The 19,514-nt window shown below is 42.9% G+C and overlaps 3 protein-coding genes across 7 annotated transcripts in view; 2 read left to right on the top strand and 1 right to left on the bottom strand.

Moving 5' to 3' along the window:
• Positions 1-2,037: 2,037 nt before the first annotated feature.
• arhgap11a (Rho GTPase activating protein 11A) lies at positions 2,038-9,315 on the top strand. 3 transcript variants are annotated; one of them, XM_034111868.2, is made up of 12 exons: positions 2,038-2,868; positions 3,715-3,782; positions 3,889-3,985; positions 4,078-4,334; positions 4,454-4,617; positions 4,707-4,847; positions 5,077-5,151; positions 5,497-5,670; positions 5,764-5,890; positions 6,304-6,451; positions 7,092-7,206; positions 7,311-9,315. In XM_034111868.2, exons 1-12 carry the CDS (start codon positions 2,740-2,742, stop codon positions 8,726-8,728), a joined length of 2,913 nt encoding a protein of 970 aa, XP_033967759.1. In that variant the 5' UTR covers positions 2,038-2,739; the 3' UTR covers positions 8,729-9,315. The 3 variants fall into 3 exon arrangements, with proteins under 3 accessions (XP_033967759.1, XP_033967757.1, XP_033967758.1); XM_034111866.2 differs by having other exon boundaries at positions 2,039-2,868; positions 6,304-6,412; XM_034111867.2 differs by lacking the exon at positions 5,077-5,151 and having other exon boundaries at positions 2,041-2,868; positions 6,304-6,412.
• Positions 9,316-10,981: 1,666 nt separating this feature from the next.
• grem1b (gremlin 1b) lies at positions 10,982-12,877 on the top strand. The gene is made up of 2 exons (XM_034112014.1): positions 10,982-11,210; positions 11,616-12,877. Exon 2 carries the CDS (start codon positions 11,617-11,619, stop codon positions 12,163-12,165), a length of 549 nt encoding a protein of 182 aa, XP_033967905.1. The 5' UTR covers positions 10,982-11,210; position 11,616; the 3' UTR covers positions 12,166-12,877.
• Positions 12,878-13,334: 457 nt separating this feature from the next.
• LOC117467883 (formin-like) overlaps positions 13,335-19,514 on the bottom strand; it is a 53,057-nt gene continuing 46,877 nt past the window's right edge. For 2 of the 3 annotated variants that reach the window (XM_034111792.1, XM_034111791.1), the window contains 3 exons: positions 18,191-18,340; positions 15,467-15,548; positions 13,337-15,357 (listed from right to left, as the gene is read on the bottom strand). In XM_034111792.1, the coding sequence (XP_033967683.1) occupies positions 15,313-15,357; positions 15,467-15,548; positions 18,191-18,340 (277 nt within the window). In that variant the 3' untranslated portion in view covers positions 13,337-15,312. Of the gene's footprint in view, positions 15,358-15,466; positions 15,549-18,190; positions 18,341-19,514 lie in introns of all 3 variants that reach the window. The other variant, XM_034111794.2, reaches the window with a different exon arrangement.

Genomic DNA, 19,514 nt, shown 5'->3' with positions numbered 1-19,514 from the left:
CACCAATACATATATACTAATAAAGGACTGGCTTATCTATAGCCAGTTGAGTAGCACTTGAAATACTTGGCTCTATGAAACCTGATGTACTTTATGATTCTGTTTTCTTCAAGGTTGTGTCTTCCTGGTCGAATGTACTTATTGTAAGTCGCTTTGGATAAAAGCGTCAGCTAAATGCAATGTAATGTAATGTAAAGTATACTGGGATATTTCTACATAAACCACAGGCTATTATTACAATACATGCCTCACATAATATAGGCCTGTATGCAGACAACTAAATAATCAAGAGTTTGCTAAGATATGGATGCTGATGCTTCCACCTAGTGGTTGAAGACACAATGAACATTATTTTTTACTTCAGAAGCTTAACAAGTACTGACATTGGCATTCTATCCTAGTTAACCCGGATTACTTATTTGTTTTCAATAATTACTTTAGATAAAAATAGAAAGATCGAGTTGATACAGGCATTAACAATGTGGGAAGTGAAAGGCCCACCAGTGTGGTTTGTGCAATACACAGTATTTTACCAGGTTTTACATCACAGCTTACGTTTTAAGTACTTTATTCATTTCATTCTGTTTAAGAATGGTACATTTTGTGAAAAAATATACTACCAAATGCTGTCAACAGAGGCTTTTACAACCCAAATATTTAAATACCAATAATCATTGTACCTTGAATGCATAAACAATTCACCAAAGTAGTCAGAACTTAATCAGACATGGTAATTTGTCTGTTAAAATAATATGAACTATGATCTTAGTAAGTGTAGTACAATCTCACTTTTGTGCATAAACCATTTAAAGATGCGACTAGTTTTAGTTACAGAGATAACCGGTTGACAAAAAGCGTCCATTTGAAGATTGATTTGGTCTAGTGGAAACTGACCCGCCCACCGAGGCTACCCTGGCAGATATACTAACGCCCAGGACAATGTTATTCGAAGCAGCAAGTATAGGTTTTAATCAAATACAGTATTGCCCCACAGTTCCAATCTCGTCCATTCCACCCTGGTTATTCCCATTGCCAAGTGTTGACCTCAATATACGAGAGGAGTTAAAGGAAAAGAAAGAACTACCAGTATGGCGCATAGTCAAGAATTATTTTGCAAGATTTCAGACTCAACAATCATATTTACAGATGGTTCCAAAGATCCAGAGACAGGGCGTGCAGGGGCAGCAGCTTATATCCCAGTGAGTAATACACATATAAAGAAAAGGGTAACAGACCATGTCAGTATACACCACAGAGTTGTTGGCATTGGTGTTGTCATTGAAATGGAGAGGAGAAAGAAATACATAATAGTATAATTACATCTGGCAGCTTTTCAGCATTATCAAGTATACGATCAGGCAGATCTTCATTTAGAATGGACATAATAAATGAAATATTTCTAATTTGATATAAAATGCAAAACAAAGGCATAGCAACTCGTTTTATCTGGGTTCCTGCTGTTGGTGTGGAGGGTAATGAACAGGTGGATATTCTGGCCAAACAAACACTCAGAATTATGAACATAGAAGTTCCACTCAGAAAAGCGGAGGTTAAAATATTCATACAGAAATATGCACAAACAACATGGCAAGAACATTGGGATCTTAGTGATACAGGAAGACATCTTTATAAAATTCAAAGGTATGTGGGGGATGGAAGGAAGGTAGGGTTTAAAAGAAGGGAGGAAAATGTCATTTCTCGGATGCGAATAGGTCATACAGGTCTTAATCATACATTAAGTATAATAGGAAAGCATCCAACCGGAGCATGTTTTACTGCTTTGCAGGAAATATAGTAGCCTACTCAGAGAAATGTGCTTTTCCAGACACTCAAGAAAGCACAATTCCATGACTTGTCGCTATCAGGGCTGTTAGGAAAAAAAAATCAGGCAATATATATTGTGAGATTATTACGTTTCTAAGAGAAATTGATAAATTTAAAAATAATCTAGAGTTTTGGTTCTTTATTTTGTTTCTTTTGTTTATTGTTTTCTGCATAGTCTCTTGTCCACACTCCAGTCCAGTTGGTGGCGGTAGTGCACCTAAAAGTTGCTTTGCCAACCGCCAATAAACACTAAAGAAGAAGAAGAAGAAGAAGAAGAAGAAGATGTTATTCGAAACGTTACCAGGCAGCCAATCACAACGTGAAGCGTAAGAAGCGCTGCTGTTTGAAAACTCTGCGGAAGAAGACAGCCTGCCAGTATAACCCGTTCTATCCATGGTGTAACCGATATGACGAGCGAATCATAGCACAATGCAGTTAGCTAGCTGACGAATGGAATTGATGTAAATCATAACATTCGTTGAAGAAGAGGTAAACACCATTTGTAAGTTGTGTGACCCCGAGGAGAGATTTAGTTGTTGTTTGTTCGAGGCTTGGCAATGTACCTTGTACCTTGCTAAAGTTAATAGCTGGCTAATGTTAGCTAGCTAACTGCATTGCAACGGAAGCACGAAGCTGGCCATTACGTGGTCATGCAACGTTAGTTAAGTTAACATCTTGTTGGGACTGGAAACCTTGTAGTTGTTACTGCTGAGGTTACAGGTGGACGGTTTTAAAGATTAAGCGTCTTGTGAGCAGTTAAGATCCACGTGAGGATGACTTAACGACAGAGATTTAAAGAAAGTGATACACTTAGAGAAACAGAAGCGATACGGCTGTGGCTGTCAGTTAGGTTCTGTCAGTAGAGAGTAAACGAATTGTTTCAAAGTTCGTTTGAGTACAAGAAAGGAGTGTAAAATGAAAGTCATGGAGAAAAATATGATGCGGCTAGTGGCTGTGCAACACCTCCGCGCAGCATACGGGATAAAGACAAAAAACTGGAACAAAAACAAAGCAGTCAGCTGTAAGACTGCAGCCAGCAACTCGGTAAGTTTAACTAAAAGCTATGTTCAAAGTACAGCATCATTTACTTGTTACATTTGCAGTGAAACTTTCAACTTGACAATCTGTTCGTTCAGACCACAAATAACAGCATCAGCCTTGGACATGATATTGTTTTGGCAATTGAATCTAATTAGCATATTACTGAAGGCTGGTGGGACCCATTTGTTCGCAGGCCGTTGTCACTCATGTCAGTCGGTGATCAGGCTTTGTTTGGCTGTTTTCTGCTTTATTCACTCCATAAAGTTCTTTACCAGTCAGAGAAAGCCAAGTCTAACAATACACAAAAGGGCGATGTTTTCCCATACATCTTTATGCCACATAGTTGTGATGGATTTGTAACTATTTCGTCAAAGGATACTAACGTATGGGCCACCCCTTTTTGAACTTAACGGCGGTTAGCCTGGTTTTAAAAATATCTCTGAAAGCTCGGCTTGGTTTTTGTTTTCTTAACTTGTTTTTCTGGCTCTGATGAGTCACAAGGTTGGATGTAAGACACTATTCAGACGAATACTGACCTTCACCATTTACAGGGACTGCTTGAGAAATGTAGTAATACAAACAAGTGCCAACAAATACTATTAAGAAATCAGGAACTGATGTAGTGTTATACTTCTTCTCTGAACAACACTTATGTTATCATAAATCAACTAAGAATAAGTATTGTGTGGCAGTGAAATCCCTGTCCCTCGTAGTATTTGACTCATTATGGTAAAAAAACAACAACTGTTCAACATTTTGATGTAGGAAAGTACATGAGGGATTTGATGCTGCTAATAGAACATTGAGCAGTTATGGTTTTATTCATTATGTTATTTTTTGTATTCACAGACAAAAGTGTTTGGGGTCTCCCTGGAGACATTACCGTACTATAATATGGAATGTGGGACCGTGCCAAGGCAAGTGGATAATTTTTACATTGACTTGAGCCTACAGGCAGCAAGTTATATCTTGTCCAATCTTGTCCAATCTTCTACATTTTGCATTTTTTCACTGCATTTTCAGATTTCTGGTTGACGCATGTATGATGCTGCTGGCGCACGTGGACACGGAGGGCCTGTTCAGAAAGTCGGGCTCTGTCATCCGCCTGAAAGCACTCCGGGTGAGTGATGACTGAATTGACTTTGCATTCACTCAGACCTTTCTCCGGGTCAAGGCTCCTCCTAACACAACAGATGTGTTTTGTCCGTCCAGGCTAAACTGGATGCGGGCGAGGAGTGTCTGTCCACGGCTCTGCCCTGTGACATAGCCGGCCTGGTGAAGCAGTTCTTCAGGGAGCTGCCGGAGCCCGTGCTCCCCTCAGAGCTGGAGGAGGCCTTCCTCAAGGCCCAGCAGCTCCCCACCGAGCTGGACAGGACCTCCGCCACCATGCTGCTGTCTTCTGTACTGCCCGAGAAAAACCTCAGCACTCTGCGTCACTTTTTGGACTTCCTCCAAAATGTGTCTATGAGGTGCCAGAAATATATTTATTTATTTGCGCCAGTTTACCTTTAAATTCAGTTTTACAATCGCCCGTTTCACCCTTGTCTTCATATTTACATGACTGTTTTTTCTTTTTGCTTAATCCCAGGAGTGCAGAGAACAAGATGGATAGCAGTAACTTGTCTGTAATCCTGGCCCCCAACATCCTTCACTCGGGAGACGGTACAGAGAAAATGAACGCTCACACAGAGAAACGCCTCAAGCAACAGGCAGCCATCGTGCACTGCTTCATAGAGAACGCCCACAACTTTGGTACGACCTGAGGCGTGTTACCCGCAGCTCGTCTTTATGGCAGTCAACACTGTAATGTTTTAACCGTAAATACTTGGCTGTGTCCACAGGAGTGTTACCACAGTTTTTGCTGGAGAAAGTACCGGCCATGATGGGCTGTGAGGGGGGGGTCCTGTCACCTTCTCATGATGGACTTGAGGAGCTGGACTTAAACTCGGGGATGAAGAAGAAACTCAGGCGCAGCTTTGGAGGTAACCTGTACCATCAGGCTTTTCTTTTGTTATTAATGATGGCTGCAGTACGCAAAGATTTAAATCAAATATTGCATTGGCCCGACACATTTCACACGGGACATTTGCAGTGCCCTACAAGTAAACTGGAGCTCCATATCTCAGTAACTGTAAACGTGTCTTGTTATTTTGAAGCAGATTTTTAGTCTGTAAATACTGTTCATATGGTTCGGTTTGTCTCGTATTTCAGATATGGTCAATGGTGCTCTGAATAAGATAAAAACTAATAGAACACCCACAAATTCCAACCAGTCAGACAGTCTTGGTAGGTACTCAGGTCGAAGGGAATAAGGTGCATGATGCTACTGGAGCAATCTATCTGCAACGCACAAGAACAAAACATGTTTTCTGCAAATGATTCGCCTTGATGTCGAATGATGAGTCATGTCAATTATGCTTTTTCTATATGGCTTTTGTTTTTCTTTGCCTATTTGCATGACTAATCTTCCGTAAAATTCAGTCAACAACTGCTTATTCCTCCAAGTGCCTTGTCTCACAATCGTCTTGGGAATGTTCTTAAATACAAAGGAAAAAAATGTAATCTTAAAAAAAAAAATCTTCACATTTATGGTATTAACTCTCCTTTTGTGATTTTTTTTTTTTTTGCCAGTCTTTTCTTCTGCCACTCCTGTGATTGCAACACCGAGCTCAAAGAGAAAGCTTCCTCTGGAATCTGGTCACTCTTTTGGATTCTCAAACAAGAAACTTAGGTCTGTCAAAAAAACCCTGGGGATAGACTTACTCCCCAACACGTTGTTCAGCGCCACTTCCACTCCTGGATCAGGTATTGAGGATTGTTTGATCAAATGGGAACCAACAATTCTGCTCTCCGTGCAGCATGGGGTTTAACATATTTGTTTTTTTATATATATTGTAGCTTACAGTGCTTCTGGGGTCTTGGACTCTCCTAACAATCCGTCGCCAGCAGGGAAGTCTAGAAGGCAGCCCGCTGTCTTTGTGAGGAGGAAGAGCCGACGAATCAGCAACAGACATGCTGTCAACAGGTACTGACTAGTCACCTGTTAAAGCTCTCAGTGATGTTTCTAAGGGACGATAGAACGGCTCGGTCCTTTACCAAAAAACCAACTAGTAATGCAATGGTTATTGCAATTTCTACTTGCAAAGAAGTACCAAGTATAAGCAGGTCAAAGTAGTTCAAGTCATCCGTAAGTAAAATGGCTATTTTCACAGTATTATATAATTGTATGAAGTGCATTATTTACTTCTGAAATCTAACGAAGTATAAAGTAGCAGAAAATAGAAATACTCAAGTGAAGTATGTCAAAGTAGTACTTATGAACATTACTTGAGTTAATGTACCTGGTTACATTCCAAAATGTTAGACAATTGGATGCCACAACATGCATTGCCCTCTTTAAGCCTATCGCATGCTGAATATCCTATGCATCCTTTTCAGAGTTGAATCCGGAAGAGCTGGCTGCTTCTCTCCTAAAGTCAGCAAAAAAGAAGCTCCAAGAAAATCTCTGCGGCTGCGCTTCAACCTGGGGAAGAGCAGCAAGGAGGCTGTAAGTGTGGTTCCACGACAGGCTTCACCTTCCCCTCATGTGGCTACAAGTTAGAGGCCCAACATGTATGATAATCAAATGCATTCAGGCATACTGCCCCGATTAACTGTATTAAAATCAAGTAACATTTGCACATCGGGGTGTTTTTAAATGCGTAAAGTGTTGCACGTTTGCACTTTTTTTTAATTGTGTAACAATCTAAGCTTACTCTCAGTAACTAACACATTTTAAACTAATGCACACTTTAAAAATGTTTTTAAAAAGTTCTTATATCTGTAATGTTGTAAAATAACTTATGTTCATGCTTGTGTGGTACAAAGCCACAGGATATGTCCTGTGATTTACAATGTTAAGCACTCAGGTGAAAGAATGTTATTAAACACTATATAGCACAAATAATAATAACCTATTGTAACCGGCTACGGGATACACGGGGCAGCTGTTTACAAAGCCTAGCTTCCCTAATGCATGCGTCACATGTGAATTCCTGACTTAATAAAAAGTTGATGACCAACTTGTTTCTTCTGAGTGACTTTTATCATCCTCTGAAGAACTAACCACTACAACCATTGCATTAACACATTAATGGGCAACATCTGTAGGTTCCTTTTTAACAAAATAATATACTAAAGCTCTCTCCTCCGTTTCTTTCATTTTTCCTTTCATGGTGGTGTTAAAGGTGTCCGAGTCCGTTGGCTGGCGGCTTGCCACGCAGGAGAGCACCACCAGCTTCCGTTTCACCGAAGAGACAGAGGTCAGTCCAGCTGCTCTGCCTCGAGAAGCAGAATCAAAAAGTGAGTACCGTATGCAGACATCGAATAATAAGAATAACATTATTCTAGTGCAATGTTCTGTAGTCTTTAAGTTCTAGTAGTTGATATCCCACTTTGTTTTACAGGCACCAAGTTCATCAGTAAGTCTGAAGATAACCTGCTGACCCCCCACTGTGACTCAAGTGTCCACCAGACCTCATGGAGCAGGGGGACCCCTCGAGGAGCGCAGGCTTTCAGGGGAGGGTCCTTCACCGATACCCCCATGAACATGTGCCTGAAGAACAACTACAACTCTGAGCCGGCCATCGTGGTGTCGAAGCCCCCAGCAGTGTCCGTGTTCCCTAAGAAGCTCTGCCGTGCTTCCAGCGCTGAGAGCCTCCTCGAGAGCCAGATCTCTCTCCCGGAAAGCCAAACTGCTCCCACCCTGCTGACGATACAGAAGGCTTTCCAGCGTCCCTGCACCTCTGTGGGGACACACACAACAAAAACCCTCGACAGCCTTCTCCCCCCACCAGAGACCCCCCCAGCCAAAGTCCTTCCCGTAGACACGTGTGCCTCCAGCTTCCCAGCCCTGCAGAGCTTCCTGGCTTACGATCAAAACATCACCTTTGGCCAGCTTGAAATGGCTGCCTTATCACCTTTGCATATTGACAGTGTCCTTTTTGAGTGTGGTGTGTACCGCACTCCAGCAGCACAGGCTGACGCAGGGTCTTTCTGCGCCGCTGCCATCAGTAGCCTCAACAGCTCCACGGTGGGAGAAAGTGATGCGGAGGTGGAGCAGGTGAACTGCAGCCGGCTGGTGGACGCCCTGGACATCCAGAGTCCGGCCCACTTCAAACAGTGCGTCCCCTTCGGGCGCCAGTCCACTCCGTACAGGCTGGGCCTTGAATTCAGAGATGAGTTCAGTACCCCGCCTAAGATTGGTACTAAACTCCGTGCGGTACAAAACAAATGTTCCCCAGAGAGCGGTGCCGAAAAACAGCAACCCCTCTCCCCGCGCAGCCTGGAGACCGAAAAGCGCCGGGTGGCGGACCACATCCATCACTTCAACAAGCTCACCCTGCACTCCCCCAAAGGGGCCTTGGCCAAACTCGTCAGATCACCCCTCCAGTTCAAGCGCACCCCCGTACGTCTGACCGTGCGCAGGATGAACTCTGTGCTGGGGGAGCGCAGGAGACCAGTCGGAAAGGAGGAACTCGGCATCAGCCAGAACGGCCCGATCATGAAGGCAGTGAGCCTGGAGCACGGCCTCTCCCCTCACCCCCAGCTCCAGCTTCACCATGTGTGTCACATAAAGAAACCCCCCCCAGTCCTGCCCAAAAAGCCAAGCACCCTGGCACGTAAAGCCAAGGTGTGCGCTCTGGCCGACTTGACCAACAATGTCCAGCCAAAGACCAACGTGGACAGCTCTGACCAATCAGGAGCTCAGAAGCCTCTGGGGCAGCAGGTAGTGGAGAAGGACATGAGCCATTACAGAGGGTCCCCCAGAAACCCCCTGAACCAAGTACGCCTGATGTCAGCCACCAAGCCTATAGCTTTATAGTTTCAGTCTTTTTTTTGTTTCCTCCATACTCTGCAGGTCTCTGTCAGCTACGTGACATTAAACGCTTATATTCATATTTTCAGGGGTTTTAATTTATTTTTTTAGCTATGGTAGGTGATGTTTGTATTGTGATAGGGTCTTATTTGGAGAATGTTCATTTGCCTTGTGTTTGTTTTACTCTAGTAAAGCAAGTATTACAATATTGACATATCAGCTGACAGCGTTATGCTGTGTAGTTAGACTAGTGTGCAAGCCAAATTATGTGTAATGTGATTGATGGTATGACTGGAAATGTTTTGATCAATGTAATGCTTTTTTATTTATGCATTTGATATCTAATCCTTAGGTAGATTTCTTAAAAAACAAAACTGTTTACAGAAGTTGAAGCTGTTTTTTATTTACAGAATATATTCGTACTGTCATCTTGAACTGAAAAAGAAAAAATGCACCTTTTTGTTGGGTTTTCACAACAACAAAAAAAGCCAATCAGTATTGATCTATCGCAGTCCATTAATTACAAAACCAGCTAAATGTTTTGCTATGTGAAGTGCTACAGAACAAATAAAGTCAAACGGCATAACCCTTAAGCGTTTTATAGTTTAATTATTCTGGTTTGCCTTAACAGTCAGTACTTGTTTGCGCCACAAGGGGGAGTCATGCAACCACTGCCGCCCTAAACAACAGTTCACTGACATGTTAGTGAAACATGTTATTGGTAAAGGCTTGACTCTTTCAAAATCTCGACTATATCCTGATATAAAAGCATAATATCTCAAATAAATGTGGTTATGGTACATATCAGAAGATTACTTGCGTCACAGATGCATTAATGTAATACACATATATATATTCAGTGTCAATTCAGGTTTCTGATTGCATGGATCTAGTTCAATGACTTGTGTTGAAGAGGTGAAAGGCCTACATCTTTTTTCTCCTGTAAAGAATCTGCAGAGTAGACCGTGAAGTGTCGAGGTCAAAATCATTGCTTCTGATTTGTTTTCCACAGCCCGATGGAGGGCTCGGGTGTTTTTCAGTTGCAGACTGAACTTGGAAAAAAATCATGTTAAAAACGTTACTTTCTACAGCAGCATATTACTTTTTTTTTTTTATCTCTGCAGTGATGGCAGAGCAATTTCCCTTAATATTGGTCTGTTCTGCACCTTCGGGCGGTGCGTCATCATGATGCATAGGCCTATTGGTATTACAGATCACGCAGTTGGGCCGAGGCCATGTGTTCTGCAGATTAATGTTCACCTTCCTGTAACATGAAATATGGAAGAAATAATGCTGGAACAAACTATTCGTTAGATAGTTATGGTATACAGATAAATACACTTTTGATGACTGGCATACATATTCTAGGTTTAAAACCAACGACAGTGTGGGTGCTGGAGTTTATTTTCAACAATAAAAGGGCTAATTGTGACTTAATATTTACACTTAATGTATTATATGTATATATAGCTGGGATATGCCGTTTTGAAGCTTTATTTATTGTATCATATTTCACATGGCAACATCAAAGTTTCTCCTAATAATGCCTGTTAATAAAGCATTAGAAAAACCTTTTAATATCCAACCAAAATGCATTAGTAATTAGTAACAATGTATAAAGTTAAGACAATTCCTTTTTTTAAATTAAAAGTATACAGCTAAAACTTTTGATAACTTTGTAAAACTTTGATTTTAAAACTCTAAAACGTGATTTATGATAACGTGTTGCTTGGTTGCCTTTTTTGGTCATGTAAAATAAAACGTAGTTTTGGGACTAAAATAAACTAAATCAATTTAAAGGACCTGTCTATCTACTGGACTATGATAGCGTTTCTAAAATTCACAATCTTAGTGAAAAAGCCTACTCTTTGGCTCAATTATATTCCTGGTATTCAGTAACATTAAAATAATGATATATCGAGAATGTACACTAGGTGTTCTGTAATATGAGTCAGACAGTCGACATTTCTTATTGATTCTATCCCTATTGCATTCGTAATTTACGAGAGGACCGTGAACGCCTACATTTGGGTTTAAAGTGTGACATATTATGGTATTATCATGTTCCTTCTGATGAAATAAAAAAAAATCACCAGTTCTACTTTTTTTCTCCATGTGCGCATAAACGTTCCGGCCTGTCTGCTCTCGGCTTGTCTCCCCCCTCCCCTCCCTGCCTGCCCTCGGTTGTCTGTTTTCTTGAAGTGGGTTCAGGGAAGTGTTGAGGGGGCGGATAGTTTTGATTTTCTCTACATCGTGCTTAGCCAATAATGTAGAGGGAACTGTTGTGCACATCTCAGCTGGCAGACATTTAAAAGGGAGACAGTCCGGCGCTGGAGCAATTTGTATTAAACCCCCTGGCCCCTGTCTATGGAGCGCTCAGTCTCCCACCCATCCACAGCCCCACCAGTGTACGGCCGACAGCAGTAGGTGCCGCGAGAGGACTGACAGGATCACACCATCGCACTTGTAGCAGTGGAGACTCGCGCAGGTGAGTTACATTCGGACTGTTTATGACTACAACACTCAAGAACGGTCTTCATCCATCTTTAAACTTTGTTTTGTTCCTTGCTTTTATAAATTACAAAACGCCATGCTTGTTCTCCACTGGTATGCATGTGTGGATATGTTCAGATTTTTATTAAACGTCTTACAGTTTTTGCTTTGGCTAGATCTGGTGGCATTACTTTGCATAATAGCCTAATAAAGTATCGGGCCAAGGTAAACATTATATTTGTTTGTCAAATACTTAGTTATTCTTGTAGTTTAGTTTTTATTTGTTAGGTAAAAAGCTGTCTGCGCGTTTTTACGCAGCGTAAAAGTTTTGACAGCTGTGCGTAACGCATCCAAAGTTGAAACGGCATAGGTGATGAATTATTTTCCTCTTCTCCCCAAGGATGGCCAACTCAACGCGTATCTTCTGGAGTATGGTTTTCATCATGGGGTTGCTCTCCTCGCCCGTGGAATCCAAAAGAAACCGAGGTTCACAAGGCGCCATTCCTCATCCTGACAAAAGCAACCCAAACGAATCGGAGCAGCAACCGCAGACTCCGCAGGCGGGCTCCGGCTCCCGGCAGAGGCAGGGCTCATCCTCCCCGGCCGACGAGGTGCTGGAGTCCAGCCAGGAAGCGTTACACGTGACGGAGCGCCAGTATTTGAAACGGGACTGGTGCAAGACGCAGCCCCTGAAGCAGACCATCCACGAGGAGGGCTGCGTCAGCCGCACCATCATCAACCGCTTCTGCTACGGGCAGTGCAACTCCTTCTACATCCCCAGGCACATCCGCAGGGAGGAGGGTGCTTTCCAGTCCTGCTCGTTTTGCAAGCCGAAGCGTTTTACCACCATGACTTTTACTTTGAATTGTCCCGACCAGCAGCCACCCACCAAGAAGAAACGCATCCAGCGCGTCAAACAGTGCCGCTGTATATCCATAGACCTGGACTAAAGACAAGGCTTGGGTGTGTGTGTGTTTCATATCCCTCGCGGACAGGATTGTTTGTAGAAAAAAAGGTTGTCACATAGCCAAGAACACATGCCTGTCTCCACTTGGAGGATGCATTCACGAACGCTTTGTACATGTAGGCTACAGTCTCTTCTTGCATAACGTGTGAACACATATGGACATGCAACTTATAGACCATCGAGCATTTTACTCCTCACCAGTTTGAAAACAAGCATCACTGCACAGGAACGCTGAATTGGAATGGGCACGTTTTACGCACGGCTTCCTCCCCCCGAGAGGACTGCATAACCCCGGGTTATTTAATATAGAAACGCTTGCTGTGACAGGAAATGTACAATTTTGTATTTTAATGTGCATAATGTGTTTGCTGAACAGGACGTTTCCACTGTGTGGAATTTGATGTATGAGCGAGGATATTTGTAAATGGAAAATGTGATTTTTATTTCGATGTTACAAGAATGTCTGAAGGTAAATTGATTTCTGTGAATTTCCAAATCCATTGGTAAACATTTTTTAAAGTTGGATGCCTACTCTTTTAGAGATGATAGGCTTATTAGCCAGACGCTGTTCAGTGATGGGTTATCCAGTATCGAGATTAAATAGTTGTCAATGTAAGGGCATCCTTGATGTAACCGGTTTGTTTATCCCTTTGATTAAATTATCCATGAAAATATAAAATAAACGGATGTTCTAATATTGTGTATATCATCTGTGACTTTACACTTGATATAGATTAGGAAGGTGTTAACCTGTTAAATGATGGCCTCATCTGCTGCTCTCCTCTAGCATGGAGCCAGCATCTCAGACTTAAAACACATTTAATTGTAAAAGCAGTCCGTTTAAGAAAAAAAAAATGGGGTTACGTTTTCCAATTATTACTTGGAATTATGTTATTTTACTTCACTGTATTTGGCTCGCAAATCTGTCGGAATGTATGAAGGATGAGGAATTTTCCAATTTTTCCTTCATTACATAAGTAACACATTTAGGAAAAGCTTTTGGTATTTAGATAATCCATTATTCTTCAGACATCCATTTTGAATACAACCATTATTATACATGGTCCAAACCCTTAATCTTTAGGAGGTTTTTGGTGTTTAAATAAAACATTGGCATGAGCTGGATGTGCCACAGGTGTAGTCAATAATCAACAGTTTGTTTATTAGAATCTCTTGGTGATTTATTGATCCTTGTTGGATGAATATAATGCAATTCTTACATTACAAATGTAGTTTTTGAAATGACTGTAAATGACTGAAAACTTATTAACCTCGAGTAAACAATGTATCACTTTATTTTAGGAGTCTTACCGGAACATGTTTCACAGTCTAAATCTGCGGCGTGATTGAATAACTTTATTTTGACTCACAGCCTGTCAGATTCTCTTTGATGACGCAGGTTTCTCACATTAATTTCACATCTGCTTGGTGCACTGTGGGCCTAATGAAGTGTCGACAGAAGAACATTTAGAGAAGTTGGTCCAGTTTGTTGTTGGCATCCGGTACTTTAATCTCGAAATTTAAAACAATTCCATAAAATTACAGAGCACCTATGGGAGCGACTGAGGGTTACATACATACAGTAGAGGCTACAGCCGTTCCTTTGTCAGCATCAGCTTTTTCTTTTTAAACATAGCATTTCCTGAAATATCTATCTTTTTACAAAATAAATGGCACAGGTGAAAGACTTAGGAGGGTACAAATAGTAATTCAAGGTGCAATTTTATGGATTCTCTGATAATAGAAGTCTGTCTGAAATATAGCAACTCGCATGGCTTTAGGTGATGTACTAAAATGTTCTCAATACCCACAAATACAATCCTCATCTCTCCAAACTAAAGAGAAAAGGCAAATCTCCACCGACATTCAACATCTCGGGCACAACATCCATGTGAAAATATATCTTTCTTCTGATTTAACCACGCAGCTTTTCATCCAATTACAACTCATACAAATACAGCCTCGAAGGCTGATGCCTTTTGGCAGAAAATAAATCTTTCCTTACATAAATAGACATTTCTTGAATGACAAAGGAGTGTGGTTACATCTTACATTTCAGATAACAAAACATACACTTGCCTAGACTTTCTCAGAACAAAATTAATCCAACACGTGTAAATCATAAAGCCGTAAAATTCATAAAACTTCTAACAAGCAAAGCGTACTCTTGCATAGGAAAAGAGGTGCAAAAAAAGGGCTGGACATCTGAAAAATGCACGCAGTTAGCATAACCAAGGGAGCTAATAGCGAGCTACAACATACAGCTACAGCAAGCAGTAAAGTGCTTAAAGGTGACTAACAATGAAGGACTAACAATGTATGTTTAATATCTGTGATGAGTGGGTGAACGGCAAAGTGTTTTGTTTTCTTCTGATGTTTTGAAGTACCTCTGTGTGTGTGTGAGGGCCCCACCAAGGAGATGTCAGTCCAGTGCAGTGCTACACGAAACAGTGAAACCTCCACAATTTGTGTGCACACACATTTATACACAACATGTCTTACTCTGCTCATGAAGCCTGGCGCGGATCATTCATCATCCTCCTGCTGCTGCTGCTGCTGCACGGGCCCTGCAGATTCTACAACATGACATATTTACTAAGACTTGTAATGAGCCATGGGGAATGGAAAGCTAGAACACTAGCGTTTTGTACCGCTTCCAGACACAGATCTCTAGTTTGTCAGTGGGGATTTTCCTTTCCAGGCAGCCGCATGTGCACCGTCTGTGAAAAGTGTAGCAGCGTTATCACTCTGCTCTCTTACGTCAGAAACAAATGGTTTCCCAGCTCTTGTAGATCCAGAAGGAACCTCTTGGATGCGTCAGCTGTGAATCCCACTGACCCCTTAAGACCTTTCACAAGCTGGGCACTCGGAGGTCGCGCCGTGCCGGATGAATGAGATCGATCTTTGGCCTTTAAGACTCTCATCACTTGGGCTGTGGCAGCCATGCATCGGAGGGTCGGGTGGGGAGGTGTGGGTGTTAGTAAACAGAGAACCGCAGCAGTTGTCCGGCGAGGTTTTTTTGTGAGTTTGTAGAGAGAGTGAAGAGCAGACCGCTGTTGTTGAGGCAGGTGGAAAACACACACACTGAGGCCTCTGATCTACGATCTTCTCCTACCACTCCTCGTTTCACTCAGCTGGAAGGCACGCCAGCCTCCTTCTGCCGCAGCCTCTCTTTCTGTTGGCAAGAACCACAAACAATATTCAGTATGTACTTCATCGTGGACACACGTAAGAGCAGCTCTCAGGAAATTCCATCTCTGTGCTGCATGTAGATCAGTTCTCACCAGACTGTTGGCATTGATCTTCTTGGTTTCCACTCTCTTCTCCGCTGTGATCTTCTTGATGTTTTCCTGAGCTTCCTTTAACCTATGGGGGAAAAGAAAGTCCTTGACTTTACAGAACCTTTAAAACTCTGCGCACACACTGAAAGCTTCGAAAAAAGCCCTGAAATTGTGTGTAACTTGGAAAACATTACACATGCTGGACCCTCTCATCACTGTGTCCTCGTGGAGCTGTAAGTAAGAGCAAGACATTTAAGTATCTCCCTGGGGCCCACACACACACACACACACACACACACACACACACACACACACACACACACACACACACACACACACACACACACACACACACACACACACACACACACACACCACACACACACACACACACACACACACACACACACACACACACACACACACACACACACACACACACACACACACACACACACACACACACACACACACACACACACACACACACACACACACACACACACACACACACACACACACACACACACACACACACACACACACACACACACACACACACACACACACACACACACACACACACACACACACACACACACACACACACACACACACACACACACACACTGCGGTCAGTGAAAGCCCCGTAAGCCAGTAGGAGTACAGAATGACAGTGGGTTGATGAGATAATGAGGCAGCCTTTAAAAAACACTTGGCTTTTACGAGTGTGCAACAGTATTTAAAATAAAGTTAATTGTACATAAGCATGATCAGCTGTGAGTAATGAGAGACACGATTACCTAGTAAACAATTAAGAGAGAGCACACGGCGGGCCTGAGAAACCTCCATCTCAAAGATACCGCTCGGTTTAGACAGAATCTTCTGGAGGACGCCAAAGGTAGTATTCATGATCTGACGGAGCCATGGAGGCTACGACTCATGATACTCAAAGAGCATGCAGTCATGAAACGCTTCACTCCTGCCCTTTGGGCTGCATGTCCAGCATCATTACAGTGTTTATCAGTTCCCCCATAACGCTCGCTAGTAAAGCTAGGCGGCTGCAAGGAGGGTCTGCTGTCCTTTGGTTGGAATGCCCCCCCCCACCTCCAACCCGACTTGAAGCCTCAGGTCAGAGGAAACATCATAAATTCAGGCCCCCGTTCTTCAGGGTGAGGGTCGAGGCCTCAGCTCCTCCAGTTTGATGGCCGTCCTCTCTGCTGTGATTCAGAATCTGCACATCGCCCCGTACAATTAGTGCTAATTTGGTGTGATGTGTAGAGGTCGTTAAGCACCCATCTTAAGGTGAGAGGCAAGGAGTCCGACGCGAGGATGAGATGGTTCAGCCTCAGTTTGGTAAGGGTGTGTTCTGCAGGGAGGTCAATCCACTGATAGAAAAACTAGAAGTTTCACACTAAGCTTTAAATGTGATGTTACGTTAAAAGTAAAACCCCTTTATTTGATTTAAATGTATAAAATTAATAAACGATTTGCACTAACCAGATCCTGCAAATCAAAATACATTAAATGCTGCGCTTCTAAACGCAACTGGGAAGCCAGGAATGAGTCACCTGAGACCAAGAGTTATTTCAACTGGACTGAACTGGCTGTTTACGCAGCAGAGAGGAGAGGACAAGAGAGGTTGTAAATAACGGTAATAAAAATGGAAATAGTTCAGTATGTTAAGTATGTGGAGCCTCAATTTCTTTTTCTCAATTATTGCTAACACTTGTGGCCACTAGAAAAAATATTGTATATATAGATAACATTTTAGAAAATATTTATAGATGATTAAATTATCAAAGCGATTCCACAAAGTTTAAAAACGGTATTCAAAAAAATGCTGTCATTTGTTTTGTAATGCACAAAAGCCACTTTTAAGGTCACCCTATTTCTAGCAATGATTTCCAAACAGGACTTCCAACAGTGGGTAAAATGTGACAGGACCAAAGAAAAGTTCAGTTATGGCGCATTTCCACTGTAGCCCCGTTGAAGCGTCCTCAAGCGGCCAGGCCAGTTTTTGGTGGCGTTTCCATATAGCATAGCACCGGCTAGCGGGTACTTTTTCCTTCTTTTCCCGGCCCCATAAAATCGTGTTTCTATCAGGCCAGGGCCAGGGCTGAACTAGTGACGTCTACACTCTCGACTGCTGATTGGTCAGAGAGAATCGTCACAAGATCGCGCGCGAGATCATCCCTAGCGTCGCATATATATTTAGAAGCAAGCTTGCAGCATTTTTATACACAACATTTTTGTAAACGGAGGAGCTACAAAAATGGCAACGTCGAAGAAAAGCACACCGTGGTCGACCGAGGAGGTGACGACGTTCCTACATCTCATTGGGGATGATAAAATCCAGCGGGAGCGCGACAAAACAACTCGAAATGTGAAAAAACAAAAAAGCCGACGCCCCGCCTACACTGCGCTGCTACCCCAGGTCCTAAACTGTAATGGAAATGCGCCACGGCCTCGGACGGCCAGCGAGGCAGCCCGAGGCCTGAGCGAGGACGCTTAAACGGGGCTACCCCGCTGCAGTGGAAATGTGCCATTAGAGGGTAAACAGTTCTTCTGTCTCTTTTCACCAGATCCTACATTTCCCATCATGCACATTTGTAACACAGGCTTAATGTTTAACGTTTGAAGAATCTGTGATAACTCTGAGGAATGTAAGTACATGTAAGTACATGTAATCATGTGACTTGAAACAAAAAAACATTTCCAACTCACTTCTCCTTGGAGATGTTCTTGTTTTGTCGTGTCCAGGCGTTCTTGAAGTCGTTGCAAAACTCGTACCAAAGCATAAAAACTAAATTCGGGGCCACGTCTTTCTCTCCGGACTTTGGCTTCACCCCAAAGTAGCTCACCGTGTCCTGGAAACTGCATTGGGAAAACAGAACAGTGTCATCTTTATCACACACATCCACTTACAGAATAATCTCAGACATAAATGTGCCAGGGATTATGTTACATTAAAAGCTTTAAAGAGGAAACTAAGGGGTCCAACAAACACCGACAAATGGAGGGTAAGAAGGGTCAATTTCAGGCACAGCGCATATAAAAGATGGATGTGGAGTCAGACAGAGAGGCGAGAAACAGAGCTGGAGGAGAGTCTCCACCCTGCTGGGCCACTGGGGAGAGGCAGTAGCGGCAGCTCCATTATCACATTGACCTCCACAGCCTGCAGCCAGAGGATAGGGAGACAGCCAAGAACAGACTACTGCTGACACACACACACACACACACACACACACACACACACACACACACACACACACACACACACACACACACACACACACACACACACACACACACACACACACACACACACACCACACACACCACACACACACACACACACACACACACACACACACACACACACACACACACACACACACACACACACACACACACACACACACACACACACACACACACACACACACACACACACACACACACCCCCCCCCCCCCCCCAACCCAAACATAAAATACATTTTCTTGCCATGCCTGTCAAAGGGGTTGATAAAAGGCGGCTATGATTCAAGGGATGCTCCCGGTCTCATTGACACCCGGATAGGCTCTGACCTCCAGATGCTAGGTGGCTTTTTGCGATGCTAATCTAAGACACGTTCATGCGGAGGGAAAGGTCCAATATGCTGCCCAGACGATGAAAAATGTGGCTTCTGCTTCCCTTTTCCCAGTGATGCGTCATTTTGCCTGGATGCTCAAAAGAGCGCAGTCGATCATCCTGTACGCTACAGAAAGAAATCAGAGTCTCTGGGATGTTTAGATTGACCAAACAGACCTTTCTTCCTAGGTAGCTTTGTTGTAGCCAGGTCTGCTTTGGCATCATGAACACAGTCTCTTCTCCGACATGACCCTGGGTCATCGTGTCAGAGCGTTCACAAATCAAGCAACAGCGCCTTTTCCCTTCTACCCTCTCGAGCATACGCAAGAGGCAGATACACAAGGGCTTCACTCAAAACAGATGCAACCACACTCACACACGCGAGTATAGCTACCAAACATAAACAAAATCAGGCCT

This window comes from Pseudochaenichthys georgianus, chromosome 22 (genome assembly GCF_902827115.2).
Source record: "Pseudochaenichthys georgianus chromosome 22, fPseGeo1.2, whole genome shotgun sequence".
NCBI lineage: Eukaryota > Metazoa > Chordata > Actinopteri > Perciformes > Channichthyidae > Pseudochaenichthys > Pseudochaenichthys georgianus.
The sequence above is the reverse complement of the archived record's forward strand: the minus strand, read 5'-3'. Positions and strand labels throughout refer to the sequence as shown.